Source organism: Hipposideros armiger, unplaced genomic scaffold, assembly GCF_001890085.2.
Source record: "Hipposideros armiger isolate ML-2016 unplaced genomic scaffold, ASM189008v1 scaffold_237, whole genome shotgun sequence".
Lineage (NCBI taxonomy): Eukaryota > Metazoa > Chordata > Mammalia > Chiroptera > Hipposideridae > Hipposideros > Hipposideros armiger.
The window spans coordinates 1,203,875-1,222,124 of record NW_017731587.1 but is presented as its reverse complement, the minus strand read 5'-3'; the positions used below and the strand labels follow the sequence as shown (position 1 = coordinate 1,222,124).

Genomic DNA, 18,250 nt, shown 5'->3' with positions numbered 1-18,250 from the left:
TTTACCACCTACTGAGTGCTGCTTGATGCAAAGTAAGTACTAAAGCTGAAGTTCTGGAAATAAGGATGAATTTAAAAATTAAATAATTCAAGAAATATACAGTGGCAACTTCTCAGCAGGGTTAAAAAATTTAATTTGCATCAGAGTTGAATTCTGGATGTGGTAAAACTGTGAAGAATGGCCTGGTATTATTTAATCATCCGTTTTTGAAATTATTTAAAGACTGTCAGGCATTTTGCTCAACAGAAAAGTCGATAAATGCAGAATGCTCCATGGTGACATCCCTTTCATTCCACGCAGCTTTCTAGGATGTTGTCCTAAATCAGCATTATTTAGACCCCTTAGTCACTGATGTTAGTTGCAAAAGAAGTGGTGTGGGCTCAAGGGAATTGACTAAAACACAGTTGTGCTCCTTCATTGTGCATTATTTTTCTTCTGGAATAACCCAGGTCTGTTTGTTTGTTTGTTGGCAAATTCTAAATGGAATTGGGGCAAAGACCCGCCCCCCCTAAAATGCAGAGAGTTTGTGATGGAGACATTGTGACGTAGAGGAAGTAGCATTGGAACACCAATCCAGTGATGGGATTTTTCCCTAATTCTGCTCCTTACTCACTATATGATCTTGGATGAAAGTCTTTATTTTCTCTACTAAAATGATGGGAAAAGCATTTGTGACATCACTTGATGACAATAGAAATATTTTGAGAACCAGAAAGGCCTATACATATGTTAAGTAATGGTGGTTATTATATAAACTTCCCCATCATTCTTGTCACCTCCTCTAGCCACTTTGGAGATCCAGATAGAGTCGCACGATAAGACAGGCTGGTGCAACCACCGTTGACTTTATTGTGGTGACAGCATTGGTGTCATGATGTTAACACTCCTGCAACAAACCAGGGTTTTGATGTTTTGATGGTACATTAAACTCCCAATATCTTTTCCCACCCTCAAAACTACTAATGCACCATAAGCAGTGTAACGACAATGGTAGTCTCGGAGTAGTTGTGTGTGAGTATAATGCAGATAATGAAACTTGTTTGGTTTGGAAGTCAGGCTTTTGGGTGAGCACACTTCCTACCGTGATGATCATTGTTAGCATATGGAGTCCATTAAGCAGCGTTGGAGCTGGATTCACAGTTTAATGTGCTAACACTGCATCTGTTTCTATCCTGATGATAACACCTGGATCAGTTTAGAACTTATGTAGAAGTTTAAGATGTGGTGTAGTTAATTTCTAAAACAACTGTTGATCTTTATATGTGTGAACCCCATGGTCTCTCACATTCCAGATGAGTTCACTGCCATTTGAACATGCTTATACCTGTGTGTGCTTTCAGAATGGGAAATAAAAAACATGTGCCTTCCCTTCTAGGAGTTTTATTTTCACTTAAATCCTGAGGGGTGACAATGATGAGATTATTATTTTTTTCTTTCCTTTTGGGATGGAGAGGAAGATGCCTCTATGTCATACTCGCATAATCATTATTAAGTGTTCATCTAAAATGAATAGTTGATGGGTGATTTTTCCCTCCTGCTTCGTTAAAACACGTGCATACACACAGTCCAAGCCACTTATGATGCCATGAGTACGTCATTGATTCCTCTCGGGAGCCCTGAAATGGACAGGCATTAAAAATTCCAGAAAGGCGATGCTGTTACTGAGACTGCACGCCTTATCTCTGTGGCTGGCTAAAAGCAGTTCACTGGAGCGGTGAAAAATGACTTCTCCCAGTGACCTACTGCCTTTTAAAGACAGCAGAGTGTCGAGTTCCTTTTTAAAGTGCTAAATGCCCTTGGAGAGTTGTAGTACAGTTATATTCCCATTAGAAAGATTGAACTTCTCTCCAGGATGCCCTCAGAAAAGAAACCATTAGAAGACAGGACCGATATAACATTTGGGGATGCCTATTCTGTTATCCTCCCCAAGGCAACTTTTAATGTTAGTTTTTCAATGTGAAAATCCATCTACTCTGAGTGGAGTGACCATGACAAGAGTTCATGAGATTGACTTTTCTCACAAGGTGATCACATTTCTGATCTTAAGCTCTTCTAGATTGTATCCCAGGCCATCACAAATTATAGCCTATTTACTGCCCATTGGCATAGGGCGGGCTCATACGAAGACTGTAAAGAGGACATTTTCCAGTGTTACGTTGCCTTTTTATTTTTTATTAGCAAAAGCACAGGAGGTTGAATATACAGTGTCGTGCTTATCAGGAGGTACTGTCTTTGAAAACACAGTGATGTATGTTTGTGTGTGTGTGTGTGATTGCATAGGACTGGACTAATTCTTTTTTTACTCTGTGTAAGAAAAAAATAGGCCTTGGGTAGCTAAAATTACTAGTTTTCAGATCACATTATAGTTGTTTTGTTAGAATTGATGGTCGTTAGTCAAAGAGAGACACCAAGCCCAGTTTCTTTGGTGATAAGAAACTGTTGTCCTTGCAAAGAGGCGGCTTCCCAGAATGTCCTAATTAGGCTGTGCACCGACTTGTGTCCTGCGACTCTTTTCTTCTTTCTGTTATGCTTTTTGATCCCCTCACTTAACCTCACTGTCATCCATCCTCCCAGATGAGTTAGATTGCTGTGAACATCATTCTTGTGCTCTTAGATTGGCTAATGGGCATAACTTAATGATTAATACAGGCACAATTTCACAGTGGTGAGATAGGGGAGAGAGGGACAAAGGTCCTGGAGGATATGCTAAGAGGAAAGATGAATGACGCCAGTAACGGAATGCTAGATGTCGTGGTATTTCAGAAAACTGCTCTTGTATGGATTTTGGGAAGACAAGGGAGGTGATTCATTGAAGTAACAGTCATTTGTTAAGCACCTACTATGTGTGCTTATTTTATTTAACTATTATTTTATCTTCACCGGGCACAGCAGTTTATAGAGAGAGAACGTAATCATATAGCTAGTAAGTTGAAGAGGAAGAAATTGAATCAAGATTTGACTTAGTCTGCAGCATGACTCTGTGTGTTTAACCCTTAAGGTGGATGTTAGGCATTGTTTCAATAAATGAATATAGATTTTTTTTTGTTTTTTTACAGATTGGAGTGAAAAATTTGATCTGTTGTGCTGAGATTTTTTTTTTTTTGATTGAATACCATCTTCCATTCTTACACTTAGGTTTTGCCTGTTCATTTCATGATTTGTGAATTTATTTAATTAGCATGGTTACTGTATGTTGGAACAAATTTCTTTTATTGGCAATGGCTAGAGTGACAAAAATTACATATAGTAAAGGCCATGCTGGTCAAGATTGTTAAACAATTATCTTGTGTCTGGCTTGGGGATTTCTAGTCTTATGGAGGTTAGCTGATTTAGCATCTATGCTAAATGTGCTAAAGAAGACACTCTTCATCTCCAGCTGTTCCAAGTTTGAGAATTTGGGGGTCAGCAAAAGGGAAAAATAGATCATGCTTGAGATCCTTAAAGGGACATGTCAGTGCTTCATAATTTGTTCGTAACACAACATTGGAACAAGCTGGTAGTTTTCATTTCACATTCAGCACTTGTCTTTTGAGTACCTACCATGAGATTTATTTAAAGGGGTACAGAGCAAAAAGTGTCAGGGCTACCTGCAGTTTAATGTATTTCTTAATTATTAAAGTTTGGTCAATGAATGACATCTATATTAGAAAGTAGTATATATTGGAATGCTGATCAGTTTTAAGGGTGGATTTATTTTCTTTCTCTCCTTATTCTTGGATGAAATATCTCTTGCCTTCCATGACAAATGAGAGTGTCGCTGGCGGGTTGTGGACCAAATGTTTGGGTACTTTGTGTAGGCTCATCTGTATTAGTTTTAAATTAGTGTGTTTTTCCTCCTTGCCTATCTGTTTCTCATCAGGGCTCATATATTCTTGTGTCTAAAAGGACTCTCTGATTTAGCTGTGAGGCTGATTTTATTGTAGGGTTGTCTGTGTATCCTGTCATCACAAGCCACCCTGGTGAAACTTCCCATGTTGTGCGTGTGTGTTGCTGCAATATGTCCAAAGTCTGATCTGTCTCAGATGTGTGTGTGTGTGCGTGTGTGTGTGTGTGTGTGTGTGTGTGTGTGTGTGTGTGTAACTATTTTATAGTTGAAAAGGGATGCAGGCAGCAACATTTCTGCCAGAATATGTTTTCTATTATGTTTTGTAATATGAAATTATAGGTTAGTTTTTGGCTTTCATAAAGCTGCCTTTTTCACCCGTCACTGGAAGACAACTAACACCTTCCTTTGACTCACGTTTTCCAAGACTCCTTAGTGTTAAAAGAAGACTTTCTTTTTGAAATGCAGAAATTAAAAGAATATGGTACAAAAACATTTTTTTTTGTAGCTTTATTGAGTCTTGAGGGCAGATATATGGATTCCAGACAAAATGCAATAGTAGACGAGGATTTTACTTTCAAATCGTCTTACAAGCACTTCTGGTTCGGGATTTATTGTACATGTGGAGGAATGGAGCTGCTTTGAAGGTTAAAGAGAGTAGTTTGGAGAACAGTGTTCAAGTGGTCTGTCTCTGCCTCCTGTTGAGTCTGTGCTCTTCTTTAACTAACTTAACCCCCCCAGCTTCAGCTTTGTAGTTAAAGCGGTATCATGAGGATAAAATGAGATAACGTGTGTGTGCTGTGTAAGCTTTGTCGTTCTCAGTGTAAACATGAAGTAGCACTAGCATTTTATTAAGTGTGTTTGGTTAGCGTTAATGCCCCCTTGACATGATCAGGACATTTTTTTTTCCCCCTCCTTTGGTACAGAAGTAGACACATCCTGACAGCAGTAAAAATAAGATACCTCTTAAAACGCTTTATATATTCACAAAGCAGTTCAACCATTGTCGTCAAAAACAGAGCACCAGGCGTAATATTGGAGAAATACGGCTTTTGTGTGACACTGAAGGATAACAGCATAGTGCATGGAATTATATACGATCATCTCTATGGTGTCAGGTGTATTTGTTTGTTAGGGCTGCCATAACAAAACACCACAGACTAGGTGGCTTACACAACAATTTATGTTCTCAGTCATGGAGGATAAAAGTTACAGGTCACGATGCCAGCAGGTTTGGTTTCCCCTGAGACCTTCTCTTGGCTTGGAGATGGCCACCTTCTCACTGTGTGTTTATGTGGTTTTTCTTCTGTGCCCCTCATGTCTCTCTTTGTGTCTCAATTTCCCCTTCCCATAAGGACACCACTTACATTGTGTTAGGGCCCACCCTAATGGCCTCATTTTAATTTAATTACCTCTTTAAAGGCCTGATTTCCAAATAGAGTCACATTCTGAGGTACTGAGATTAGGGATTTAACAGATGAATTTGGGGGTCGGGGGCATAATTTAGCCCATGATGTCATGAGAGCAGTAGACAAGGAACTCAGATTGGGATTCCAGTGTGGGCGGCCCTGACCTTCACTGATGAGACTGACTGTCTCAGGCAGGACTCAGCTTCCCATGTCCATGTCAGTTCACATCCGCTTACTCACAGGGTGGTGACAAGGGTTCAAGATCATCGTGAACGTGAGCACATTTTGTAATATGTAAAAGCATGATACAAATGCAAGACAGTATTGTAACATGAATACCTGTGAGGGATACTTTGGCAACATGTGGACATTTTTAAGTAGAAAAGACAAAGGATCATTGCAAACATTTGGTGAAAAGAAGCTCATTGGCTCTTCTGTTTGGCTGAAGAAGAGGCATGGAAAAAGAAAGGTGACTTGGTTAAGACTTAATTCAGAGAAGATAGGAGTTAGGCTAACCGATAAGCCAGACATCTGGCTAATGCAACATGCATGCCTGCCTACCCCCAAGGCCTGTTTTTTTAGAGCGTTAGTCTCTTGTTTAAAATGTCTCCCCCTCCCCCCAACCTCATAGTCTGGCAGTGCTCAGGCTGAGGACCCTTAGTTGGGTGCCCAAGCAGTGGTCATAATCAAAAGGCACTTTTCCTATTTCCCTTAAGTAAAGATTATGACCCCTCCTCAAGGATGTGATTTTCTAAAATGAGGTAATACTTGTGTAGTTGGGAAAACCACCATGTACTGTAGTATATCTGTCTAAAAGTTGTGCAGCACAGTTATGCACTAAGGCAAGAATTTTAACCGAAGAGATGTGTTCTCAGCTTGCCATGCCTACCTATTTAGAGCACATTGAGATAATCAAATCCTTAAGCACAGAGATTCCATCTTCTTCTATTCTGCAAAAGCACATAGAACAAGACCATGAAAAAAATAGGTGTTCTTGGAATCTTCATAGTTACACTTGTGTTTCTCTCATGGAATCTGGTGTCAGTAGAGCCCATTCATTTTTAAAAGCTGTGAACTTCATAAGAAAACTATAATCCGATCATCATTTCTTCTCTTAAGAAAAAGTCAAACACTTGTAATTTATTGAAATAGAAAAATGATAAGGAACCAGTCATACTTTACTATGTGTCACTAGTGCTCCAAATCCATTGTAAGGGAAATAGTATGATGTATGAAAAAAATTTTCAATCACCTTTTCTAATGTATGAATTGAAGCAAACCTAAGAAACTGACTGAAATTCATAAATTATATAAAGTAGCGTACTAAGTGGTTCATATACTTGAGTTAACTTACGGGAATGAAAAAGCTTCCTAGCACCGGTTCTTGTGGTTACTAATTTCAAGTCTGGAAAATTGGGAATATTTTCATTAAGTGTTTGAGACTCTGATTCAATTTAGCGCAGTGAGAAGGAGGTGAGGTTATACAGTAATCTTTTATTAATGTTAGGATGGATGACATGATATGGATATAGTAAACAAATAATTGTGTAGAAAATATTAATATGGCATTTCATCATGCAAATTGCAAGGCAATAAAAATCATTTTGAGAAGCTAATATTAAGGTAGAGTATTCTTTTAATTAGTGAAATTAAATGCTTGGAGTATGGTTTTTCTGATAATCTCACGCTGTGAGTTCTTTAATCTTGCAGAATGTTTTCCATATACATACTTTTAAAAACACCTTTAGGTAGTGGAAGTTTTCATTTTAAATCATCAGCTTTCCTTTAAATGGATTAGTAATTAGTTTTCAAGGTCAACGTTCTTTCTTGGATATTTCCCATAGAAATTCTGAAAATGGCAGTATTGGTTTCTCTGAGGAATAAAGATGCTTAAAAATATTTAACCAAATTCCTCTTCCTCATTTTCTCCCGTTGAGAGAAGAGAGTGTCTGAGCAAATTCTAGAGTTGGGATGAGGGAGGAACTGCCTTATCCGAGGAAACTCAGTGAGAGGTATGTATCTGTAATACATCTGGAGCTTAATGCAGCTGCAGCAGGGGGCGCATTTCATCAGAAGCTTATAGGAAAAGCTCCTAAAGGGATGGAAGAGGGTTCCACTAAGAATAGTCCTTTACTTACAGTTACTTGGGGGCCCTCTTCCTTGGATGTCAGACAACAGAATCTTGGTTGCTTCCTATGGCCTCTTTTTATTCAACATCTATCTGACAACAAAAGTTTTTTTCAAAGTGTCATTTGCTTAGGAAGTCGTCATCTCTGCCACTGAAGGATTTGCAATTGAGTAGAGGGAGATCAAGACAGAAACAAGCAAAGTTAGTAAAATGTTTCAGGTGTAATGGTCAATTCCGGCCTAGAGCCTTCCATTTCCACTGAAAACTAGAAACCTAACACGGTCCAGCACCCTACGCTGAAATTCACTAGCCACCCCCATAAGTTACTCTAGGAGTCTGAAATACATTGCTTATTTCAAAACTAAGGCAAGCTCTAGACATTATAGTATAGTATTTCTCTCATTCCCCTACCCCATTAGCCAAGTAGTTGTGCATTAAGTGGAGCTTTCTAAATATAATGGCTTGCTTATCCCTAAAGAGGAACTCTAATGAAAGGATTATAGGTTAAGTGGCAAGTGTGTGCCAAAGACATTTGGGTAAGCCAATTAACCTGATGATTTTTCACAGTTAATTATCATTGGGTGAGCAGGGGTTAGTGCCCAGAGTGAATGAACTACTTTTAGATGAAAGGGCCAATTCCCTATGTACTTAAAACAATGTAGAATTTTTCTAACAGGTCAGTGCATTCTATCAGTACCAATCATTTCTAATTAGAATCCAGTTCATCAAATAGATATTGAATGCCTAGTGTATGCATAGTAAGATGCTTTTCTATGTCTTAGGAGTTCACTGTGCATTGCGGAGATAAAGCAGACTCTAACAAGACAATAACAAATCAAATCTGAAGCTCACTAGGGAGTTTGATGTCCAGCCAAATCCCTCTCCATTCCAAGAAGGGCCCTACTACAAGACAGAGTAATGTCAGTGATTCCTGCTGCTCCATCCCTCAAACTTCACTCCAGCCAAACTAAACTATTGTATGTTTTTAGATCCCAAACTTCCTCCTTTCTCTTGTGCCACGTGGCCTTTGAAAATATTGACTGTCAGCCTGACAACATCTCCACACCTCCCTTATTCCTTCATTTACCTTCTTCCACGTAGGTAGACATCTTTCCTCCAGGAAGCGTTTGACCCTCTAAGATGGTCGGGAGCCTGTTCCGTGTTCTCCCATAACAGTCAGGATTTCAGGTTAGAATGGTATTTATTATATTGCAGTGAAATTGCCTGGACACTTATTCACTTCCCCTGCTAGGCTGAACGTTTCTCAAAGTCAGGGAATCTATTTTGCTCACCATTCTATCTGCGGTGTCCTTCACGGTGCCTAGCCCGATGCTGAGCGAATGAATACGGGAGTGAATAATTTTTGTATGACAGAATTAATCCGTTTTATTGGACAGTGATTTTCAATAGGGGATGGAAGTGGGAATATTAAAATCATTCATGCCCCCTTTGTAAAGCATACATTTCCTCCTACTCTTCCTGAAATGTCTTCCACATATCATCCTACTTGAGATACCTGATAATTGTGGTAAGAAGCCAGTGTTATGAATGGGAATGTGTCAGGGCTCAATGTCAAAGTCAAGTATACCCATGGCATTACCTGGGGAAGGCTTTGGGAAGACGTTGCCTTCACAAATGAGCACCGCGGATTGAAGTGAAGCATATTTGGACAGATGTAACTGGTTGAAGAACAGCCATCCAGACGGAGAAAGGGAAGAAATGGTTTGAGCAAAGGTCTATAGGCTGGGACGTTTGTCTGACTTAGGATGCATGGAGTAATGGGAGATTGGCCTAGAAGTCATAATGGAGACGGTGGTGAATGCCGGGTTGTGAAGGGTGTTTATTATGGTAAGAAATAGGGCATGATGAGGGATTTGTGTGGAGCAGAGTGGTGGTGGCCGTGTTGTATTTCAGGAAGTATCTCTCTCCACAGCATGGGTAATGGATCAAAGGGGGAATGAAAGAAAGGGATAGCTGTTTAGTTCAACTTACCAAATATTTATTATGTGCCTCATATGTGTTGGGCACTGGGAGAAAATATAAGGCATCATTCCTTCCCTGAGGCGACTTGTAGCCTAATGAGAGAAAGAGGAAAATGAACAGGCAATTTAAGGAAGCATGTGAAGTCGTACAGGTAAGAAATAATGAAAGCCTGATGAGGGTCGTAGAAAAGCCAAGTTGGACGCAGAGTCACAGGAAACTTGTGAGTTGGATTTTGCTCTGAGGTCCTGAACAGCTTTAAAATATTTTTAACCAGTTTAAAAATAGCTGTAGAAGCAAAGAGAGCAGGCTCCCTCATACACAACCTTGATGTCAGGGATGGAGGAATGATGGTACTTAATGAGGGGCTTGTTATGAGAAAGGAGATGTTTTGTGAGGAAAATTATTTGGATTCAGACTTACTAAATTGAAGGTACTGAAAGGGCAACTGACAACATTCTTTGATAATCACACAGTGCTGTATTATTTAGTGCTCTTTTGGCTGCAGATGCCAGAATAACACTTTAGCTTATGAGTCAGGGACATTTAAACTCTCGGTCTGTAACTTGAAAGGTTATTGGATTATTTAACAGTGTTAGCTTCAGGCGTGACGGGATCCAGCTGCACTAGGAATTATCTCTGTCTGTCTCCTTGATCTGAGTTGTTCTGTGTTGGCTTCATTCTTATGCAGGCTCTGCTTTCAGGGAATCCTCTAGTAGCCCTAGAATTTCATCTCATTCTCAAAAGAAGATATGTTTTCCCAGTAGATTACTGGGGCTGCATTGACTCTGTTTGGCCTGGCTGGCTGCTAAGTTAATTGTTGTGGCTAGGAATGAGGATGGGGAGAGAGAGAGTATACTCAGTGGCCAAATCCTATGATGACCTTTCATCAGGAGGTAGGGCAGCCTCGCCCTATCCACATGGACTGAGAATGGATGTGGGCTGTTCTCAAAAGGAAAAACAGGAGACTTAGCTACAAGAAGAGGTCTGAGAACACAGCAAGTGTCCCTTACACAAGGCTATGGAAATTTTAAACATTTTAAGTTAACATTTCCTCATTTGATCTTCACAATGGTTTGTGAGAAGCATTATTATTGTTATTATTATCATCCAGCAACCCTAGGTAGGTAAGGAAGCTGAGCTTTAGGGAGGCTTACTGGCCAAAGGTCACACACCTGGTGTTAGCAGAGGAACCAGGATTTCATTATTCATTATTCCATGCAGGTGAGGCTGTCACCTGGGTCATTATAAACGTAGGCTCATGAGTAACACGCAGCCTCGAGGTATAGTTGGAGAAGGCATCTCTTGAGTTGTGGGTATTGGAGATGACCACCAAGATGGAAAGTGTAGAGAGAAAGAGGTCAGGAAACAGAACCAGAGGAGAAACATCCGTGTTTTGGAGAAAAATGTGAAGAGATGCTAGCCAAGGAGAGTTAGAAAGAGGTGGTCAAAAGATAGGAGAATGAGAAAATGAGTGTGTTAAAGACCAAAGGTAAGACTTCATGCGTGTTTATTATCTTGTTCTGAGTGTCATTAGAGATTAAAGGAATTTTAAAGGAAATACTGATGACCATGAGTCATGGATTTTGAAGGCTATAAATAGGATAAAAGAGTGCTATGTCTACATTGATGGCTAGTTAACATCAGTCATTCAGTGTTGATGATGATGATAATAATAATAAGAGCACCTAGCACGTGGTACATATATTACATATACACATATGTTACATACAACAGTGTGCCTTTTGCTTTCTGACTCACTTACTCCTTGCAGGGATCCTATAAGGAAAGCACGGTTATTATCTTTATTTTACAGATAAGAAAACTGAGGTATAGAGAGGTTTTCAGTCTCATAGCCAAAACTTTATTTAGTCCACATGGCTATAGAAAGTTTTCTTCACCACTTCATTTCACTGCCCTTCCTAGGCACAGGTAGGCAGGCTTGGGTCGTATTGAAGCAGGTAGGTTAATAGAGACCGTTCTCATTCTTCTCTCTCTTGCAAAACACATTTCAACCCATCATTCCAATTTTTTTCTTTGCCTTTTATAATTTAAAGATTTGCCTCAACTTACCTTTCCGTAGAACAATTGAAAGCACTTTAGAAGAGTGTGCCATTTGAGGTTTGAAGAATCTAAGCATTATTCCCGTTCAGAGGACCAGCGGTTATCATTTATATGGGTGCTTGTGACAGAAAAGGTCAGTGGACAGAAAAAGCAGCAGTGAGAGAAGAAACACATACAAGGACAGTGGGGATGGCAGTGTCACATCATTCATCAGTTTTACAATAGCACTGGCCTTTTTCGACATTTCCCAGAGGAAAAATCATAAGGCAGCAAAAACAAAGAGCCACAAAATGAACAAAAGGGGAAACAGGTTAAGACCTCCTTGAAGACCAGAGAGACTGGATCTTTTTGCTTCAAAAGACAGACTCTCAGTCATGCGCTCTCTGGAGAATCCTGCTTACAATGGTTTCTTCTTCACATCTGCTGCTCCGATTTTCTTCACCATTCCCGGAGTGGAAAATTTCCTAATTCCTTAGTGCCTTTCTGAATTTCAATTCACAGAAGTAACCTCAGAAATTATATCAGCATGCAATTTTGTTTTGCATTGAAGTTTTTCATTAGCTGAGAAATAGCAGAAGAGGTTTTACTATTTCCATTTTGGACGTGTGTGAGAAAACTCAAATGGCTGGCAATGTCTTATGCTTAGTGTTGATTGAATAAACTACCTTTACTCTCATTTTGCTGGCAGACTATTCAGATTCTATTAAAGCCCTTTTGGTCTGGATCTTTCTTAAAATGATGTGAGGGGTGTGTAATGCATCCTTATCACTGACTTGCATGTGTGACATGACTTATATCCTAAAGCCCAGTACAATTTAGTCTTAGTTCATGTTCTTTTGCCATAATATTCATTGGTTACCTGCCGAAGCAGATAACACCCGTCAAAGAACTTTATCATTCTAAAGTCCCCCTTTGTATATTATGTTTTTCACATGAATGAGGTGTTTGCTGGCTCTTCCACTTTTGTTTTATTAACACTGTTTGCCCTTTAATTTTTTTTCTACAGTGTAAATTTAAGGCTATGCCTCATCAAAGTTTTTTCTCACAGTGAAATTATGAGATTTGTTCATTTTGTTCTTTTTCTTTTTGAAACCCTTGTTTTTTGAGAGTTGGACGTGTGGTGTATATCTTGTTGGCTGCTTCACACTACTAGATGTATTGCTATAAGTCTAAGAGATTCTGGCAGGTTTGAACAGATTTTTAAAAGCATGGGTTTTATGTTTTCTCCAAAAGTTTTTACAGAGTTGGTTATGGTGATGAATAACATGTAGAAAACCTGGTTTGGGGAATGAGGTTCTCCATTCTGTTTGTATCTGCCATTAAAGGGCAAAGTACTATCCTAAACAAAATTTGCTTTCTAGCTTTCCTCACTGTATTAGCAAAGCCTTTTCCCAGAATGCTTTGCTATTGAGCTTTCCACTGCTCTGACTGGGATAGTATGAGTCTTTCTGCATTGACAGTAGAGAAATTCACATCAATATCTAAGTTAATGTTTAGCGCAGGCCAGTTGGGGTTTCATTCTGAATTGCTTGAAATCAGCTCTCTCTGACAACACTGGCAGTTTTTCATATTTCTTTTAAATTTTAATTAGAACCCATCGAGTCTTAAGCAATTACTTCTGGGTTAGACTCTTGATGAATGTCATAGCACAGTGTTTTAATTTAATGGACCCAGAATAACATCTGTTTCTAATATTTTCAAAGCCAATTTATATGGAAATTCATTTACTATACAGTCAATACACAGAGACTTGTAAAAATCAAAATCAAAATGGAAAATCAAAGCGCTGTGATATAGTAGGTCTTCTGTGAACAAAGGATTTCACTTATGACTAACTTCAGCTGCCACTAGCTAATACCACAAATATTGCAGTTTAAATGAGACAGTAATTTATTTCTCACACTCTTGCAGTGGGGAGGTAGCTAGCCCAGGGCCGGTATGGTCCACCGTGAGAGGAACTCAGCTTCCTTCAGTCTTATTGCTGTGCTGTGCTGGGCAGGATTTTTATTCCTAAGGACACTTTATGGGCCAACATGGCTGCTAGAACTCCAGCTATTATATCTGTGTGCTAACAGGAAGGAGGTAGGGTTGGAGGGCAAGGATGCTAAGCTTTTTCCTTTTAAGGACACTCTCTGGAAGTAGCACATAGAACTCTGCTTATGTTCCACTGGCAAAAAAGTTGTCACATGACCACACGTAGCAGCAAGGGAAGATAGGAAATGAAATCATTTTTCTACATGACCATAGACTCAGTTGAAAACAGAAGGGCTGCGAGTTTGGGAAAAGGGGAGAGATAGATATGGGAGAACAACCAACTTATCCCTGCCACATTGATTATTTTTTAAGACATGATTTTTACAGACCTTCTGCCTTTTTACTGAGCATCTGGAAAAGTCAGTCAGTTCTCATAAGTAGATGGAAAAGGACTGGCATGGTGTTTGGCACAGAGTAGATAATTATCAATTACTGATCAGTCTGTTTTAATTCTAACCCCCAAATATACCCATTTCAGAGGTTGTGGGTCAAGCAGACTTTCATAAGGGCCTTTTGGTAAATTGCATCCTAGTCTTTGTAGAATAATAACAGCAGCAGCTAACAAGGCTGAGATGCATTTATACTAGGTCTCCAGCCCACTCACGTTATCTGCAAAGCAGCAGTCTCTGCTTCTCTACGTAGAAGATGAAGGAACAATTACAAGTACTATTTGCTAAATGATTTCAAAGTAAAACTATTATCACAGAAACTGAAGCTCAGAGTGGTGATAGGGAAGGAGGATATAGAGAAGCAGTTGAAAACCAGCATTGCCCAGTCGTTTGATCCCAGCTGGAATACTAACTCCGCTGTCTCAATGGGCTGTGTCGCCTTGGCTGGGTTTCTTAATTTGTTTGAATCTCTGTTGCATGTTCTCGTTTTTGAAGACACTGAGCAGATTACAGAGCTGGGACTCAGGAATGTTCTTCCTCCATCCAGGGCTTTTGCAACCTGAGTTTTGATACCATTCATGTGGAAATTCCTATAGCCATGCCTGCCTCCCAGTGAAAGGCAGAGCTGGTGGAGGGGCTAGAGGCAAAGGCCATTAGGGTGGCCACCCATCTTATATTGTTCAGCTGTACCAGTGCCCACATTGCCTTAAAAAGCCCTGACATTAGACGAGGCAAGAGGTTTCTAGTTATGGAGTAGAAACCTTAAATGTCTCATTCCTTCTTCCTCCTGACTCTTGTTCCTCTTTTGTGTTCTCTAAGTACAGAGAAGAGTGAACTAAGGATACAAAACACTCGAGATGCCACCCTGTTGTCTGGAAGGTATAATGACATAGAACAGGAATCCTCCAAACTGAGTCATTTATGTGCCATTGTCAACATTTGTACCTTATCTATATGTGTGTGTGTGTGTATGTGTGTGTATATATATATATATATATATACATATATATATATATATTTGATTGTTGATTCCTTAATATTTGTCTTTCCATTGATGTTTTAATTTTTAACAGCTTCATTCTGAGCAAACATCCATGACATCCAGCTTTGATGTGCTAATTAAATTTTGTTTCAAATATACATTAAAACAAGGACCACCAATAAAAGTTTTATAAGGTTTATCCGTGTATTTTCTCACATACTCCCAGTGGTATGTGGATTAGATTTTGAGAAGCCCATTATAGTGAAAAGAGCAGCATGGGCCATGAAACTACCTGGCTGTTTCCAACTTGTGTGACTTCAGGACCGGTATTAGTTAGGCGTTCTCAATGGTAATTTCCTCACATGAGAGAAGTAGATAATCATATCTACCTTATCAGTTATTCGAAGAATGAAATGAGAAGGTAAAGCCAAGGAGACCAGCAGAGTGCTGGGCAAATAGCAAGTGCTCGGGAACTATTAGGTCATTCCTCCTCGAAGTCTGGAAATCTACAGCTGCTAATCCTCAAAAGCAGGAGACAATGAATTGCCATCATTATAGCACCTAGTATAGAGACACTAATTCTTTTGAGAGCTCAGAAGGGGGAAAGGATGAAGTTTCCTGGAATGTAGGAGGAGGGGGAAATTTTGGATAAGTGGAGAGCCTTCTTCCTCATCTCTCAAGCTCTCTAGGTCCTGGCTGCTCAGTTTGGTCCAAAAGGACCAGCAGCCTGTGCATTACTTGGGGGCTTGTTAGAAATGTGGAATCTTGGGCTCCTCCTCAGACCTACTGAATTGGAATCTGCCTGTTAACATGACCTCCGGGGGAGGTGTATGTATGAGAAGAATTGCTCTGGGCACAGATATTTTATTTAAAAAGTATTTCTAGTCTGGGGGCTAGTTCTCACTCTCAGTGTATCCCCTGTACCAGTCACACCTGTGGCTGTGCTTCTTAAAATGCATATTCTCAGGCCTCATGAACTTGCGGCCTGGAGTCTGCATTTTTAGTTAGCATAAGACATAGTTTCTAAGGCAGCTGTTCAGCAACCTCCGCATTAAGGCTTAAACCACTGATCGAATCTCTGTATTTATTCTTCAAACATATTTACATTCAAACAAGGAAGAAAGCTTTTGAGAAAAGTAGGTACAACCCTAATTGTAATTTTAGTAAGCATTAAGGAGAAGATCTGAATTCACTGTGTATGTAAAGCTCATTTGCATTAATCATGAATACCTGGAATCCTAGCCTAAAGCCACATGATGACAAAGCTAGGGAGGAAGGCGTATCTTCACTTTGTCACATATTTTCTTACTTTTTTTCTTTCTGTATTCTACATTTGATGTTTTTAAAACATTTTGTTTTTTAGCCGTGCTATCAAGACGAATCAGGATCTTCTCCCAGAAACACCATGGACGCACATTTTCTACAATGATTTTTGGGGGACTCTTCTCACCCACAGTGGCAGCCACAAGTCCTACCGGCCGCTCTGCACACTTTCTTTTCGCCTGAACCATGCCATCGGAGGACTAAATCCCTGGAGCTACCATCTTGTCAACATCCTGTTGCACGCAACGGTCACTGGTCTCTTCACGAGCTTCTCCAAGATACTCCTTGGCGACGGCTATTGGACCTTCATGGCGGGCTTGATGTTTGCCTCTCACCCCATACACACGGAGGCAGTGGCTGGCATCGTGGGCCGGGCCGACGTGGGGGCCAGCCTTTTCTTTCTGCTCTCCTTGCTCTGCTACATTAAACACTGTTCCACAAGAGGCTACTCAGCCAGGACTTGGGGCTGGTTCCTGGGGACAGGACTGTGTGCCGGATGCAGCATGTTGTGGAAGGAACAAGGAGTGACTGTTCTCGCGGTCTCCGCAGTTTATGATGTCTTTGTCTTTCACAGGCTGAAAATGAAACAGATCTTACCTACCCTTTACAAAGTAAGTGATTGTTGGCACTTGAGCATTGGATTACTGAGTAATCTCCTTGCTTGGGCCTTTTTCACCATTTAAAAGGCAAATGTGTTCCTCTTCAAAGAGCATTTAATATAAGTTCCATTTTGATCTTCGGTAAGTGGAAGTATTTTTTCTGACCTTTCCCTACTCACCTGGGTTTCAGTCACCGACTGTTTTATTTCTTGGGTTTCTTATTTTCATGATTTCAAAGGACATAGAAGGACGCTTTTGCTTGGTAAAGATTATGCATCTGTATAATTTGTTTTGATTCATTCTTTATTGGTGCCTCAATTCTCTTTGCATCATGTGTAGTTGTAAAACTATCACAGCTGATAGCAGAGTTAGATGCTAGACGATAGAGGGGAAATCCTTCGCCATTTGTTAATATTACTTTCTCAATTGACTTTGGAAAATAGCCCTTGTCTGCAGTGCACTAGGAACCCAAATTCTTAAACAATGAATCATATTCACCTTTTCCTTGTTGTGGTGGATAAGAATAGCAGAGTCAAAACAGAAAGTGGTTATTATAAGTTTTGCCCTGAGGCCAATTAAGACCTTTGCCTCAGGGTTTAATATGCATTCTTCTGTATTCCCTTAGTGGTTTCAAATGCAATGCTGTTTGAAGGTCACAGAAGCACTTTAGGTTCCCCTACACTTAAAGAGCATTGAGCAGTTTTCTGCTAGAGTGTTCATGGGAGGCACTGGGTGGACGAGGGCATCTTGAAAAACTGCCTCCTTCCCATCTCCCCATCCTCCCTCACTCACTCACTCACAATAAATGCCGTTGCTTTGATTTTAAGCACAAGGGCTGAACTTCGAGGTTTGCAAACCTTCGCCATGTTTTAGGTCATCTCCCTCTTCCTTTGAGACACTTAAGCAAGGCATTAATGATTTTGGATACTTGCCTTAAGAAAGCTTTCAATTTTTCTAGTTTTGACTAATTCCCCCCAATCCCAATTTTACTTAAAATTAAATTGGGAAGAAATTAACATAAAGAAAAAATAAATGGAAGGAAATAGGAACAGAAACATTTATTTTTTTAAAAAATGACTGTTTTTTCACTTAGCAGCAGAGTAATTACTGCTGTGCTTCTCTTCAGGGAAGCATAACCTTTACAGTTAGAATTCAAGTATCAAATGCTTAATGAAGTTCTTTTGTGATTTCAATTAAATGTTGAAACTTTAAAAGAAAACTCGTGTTATAACTTGATGCTTGGAAACAACATATGGTTTGAAAGTGAAGCTCTTAATTTCAAATCAGCTTTAATTCTCTCAAGGAGAATAGGGAGAATAATCTTTTTTTTTTCTTTTAAAACCATGACTATTAACAATAGCAAACTTTCTTGTTTTACTCAACATATAAATAGAATAAGTTTAAATTGCGGTCCTTATCCTATGGAGGTCTTCCATTTTATACAGGCCTTCTGAACTCCTGCTTGCTATATGAGATGCTCCCCGATTCATCAATCGTTCAGTAAAGCCAATTCAATCTT

At 39.7% G+C, this 18,250-nt stretch overlaps 1 protein-coding gene across 3 annotated transcripts in view; it reads left to right on the top strand.

Annotated features, from left to right (window-relative positions):
• The window catches only part of TMTC2 (transmembrane O-mannosyltransferase targeting cadherins 2), a 422,158-nt gene that overhangs the window by 158,370 nt on the left and 245,538 nt on the right, over positions 1-18,250 (top strand). For 2 of the 3 annotated variants that reach the window (XM_019655152.1, XM_019655153.1), the window contains exon 2: positions 16,173-16,743. In XM_019655152.1, the coding sequence (XP_019510697.1) occupies positions 16,173-16,743 (571 nt within the window). Of the gene's footprint in view, positions 1-8,527; positions 8,549-16,172; positions 16,744-18,250 lie in introns of those variants that run through there. The other variant, XM_019655154.1, reaches the window with a different exon arrangement.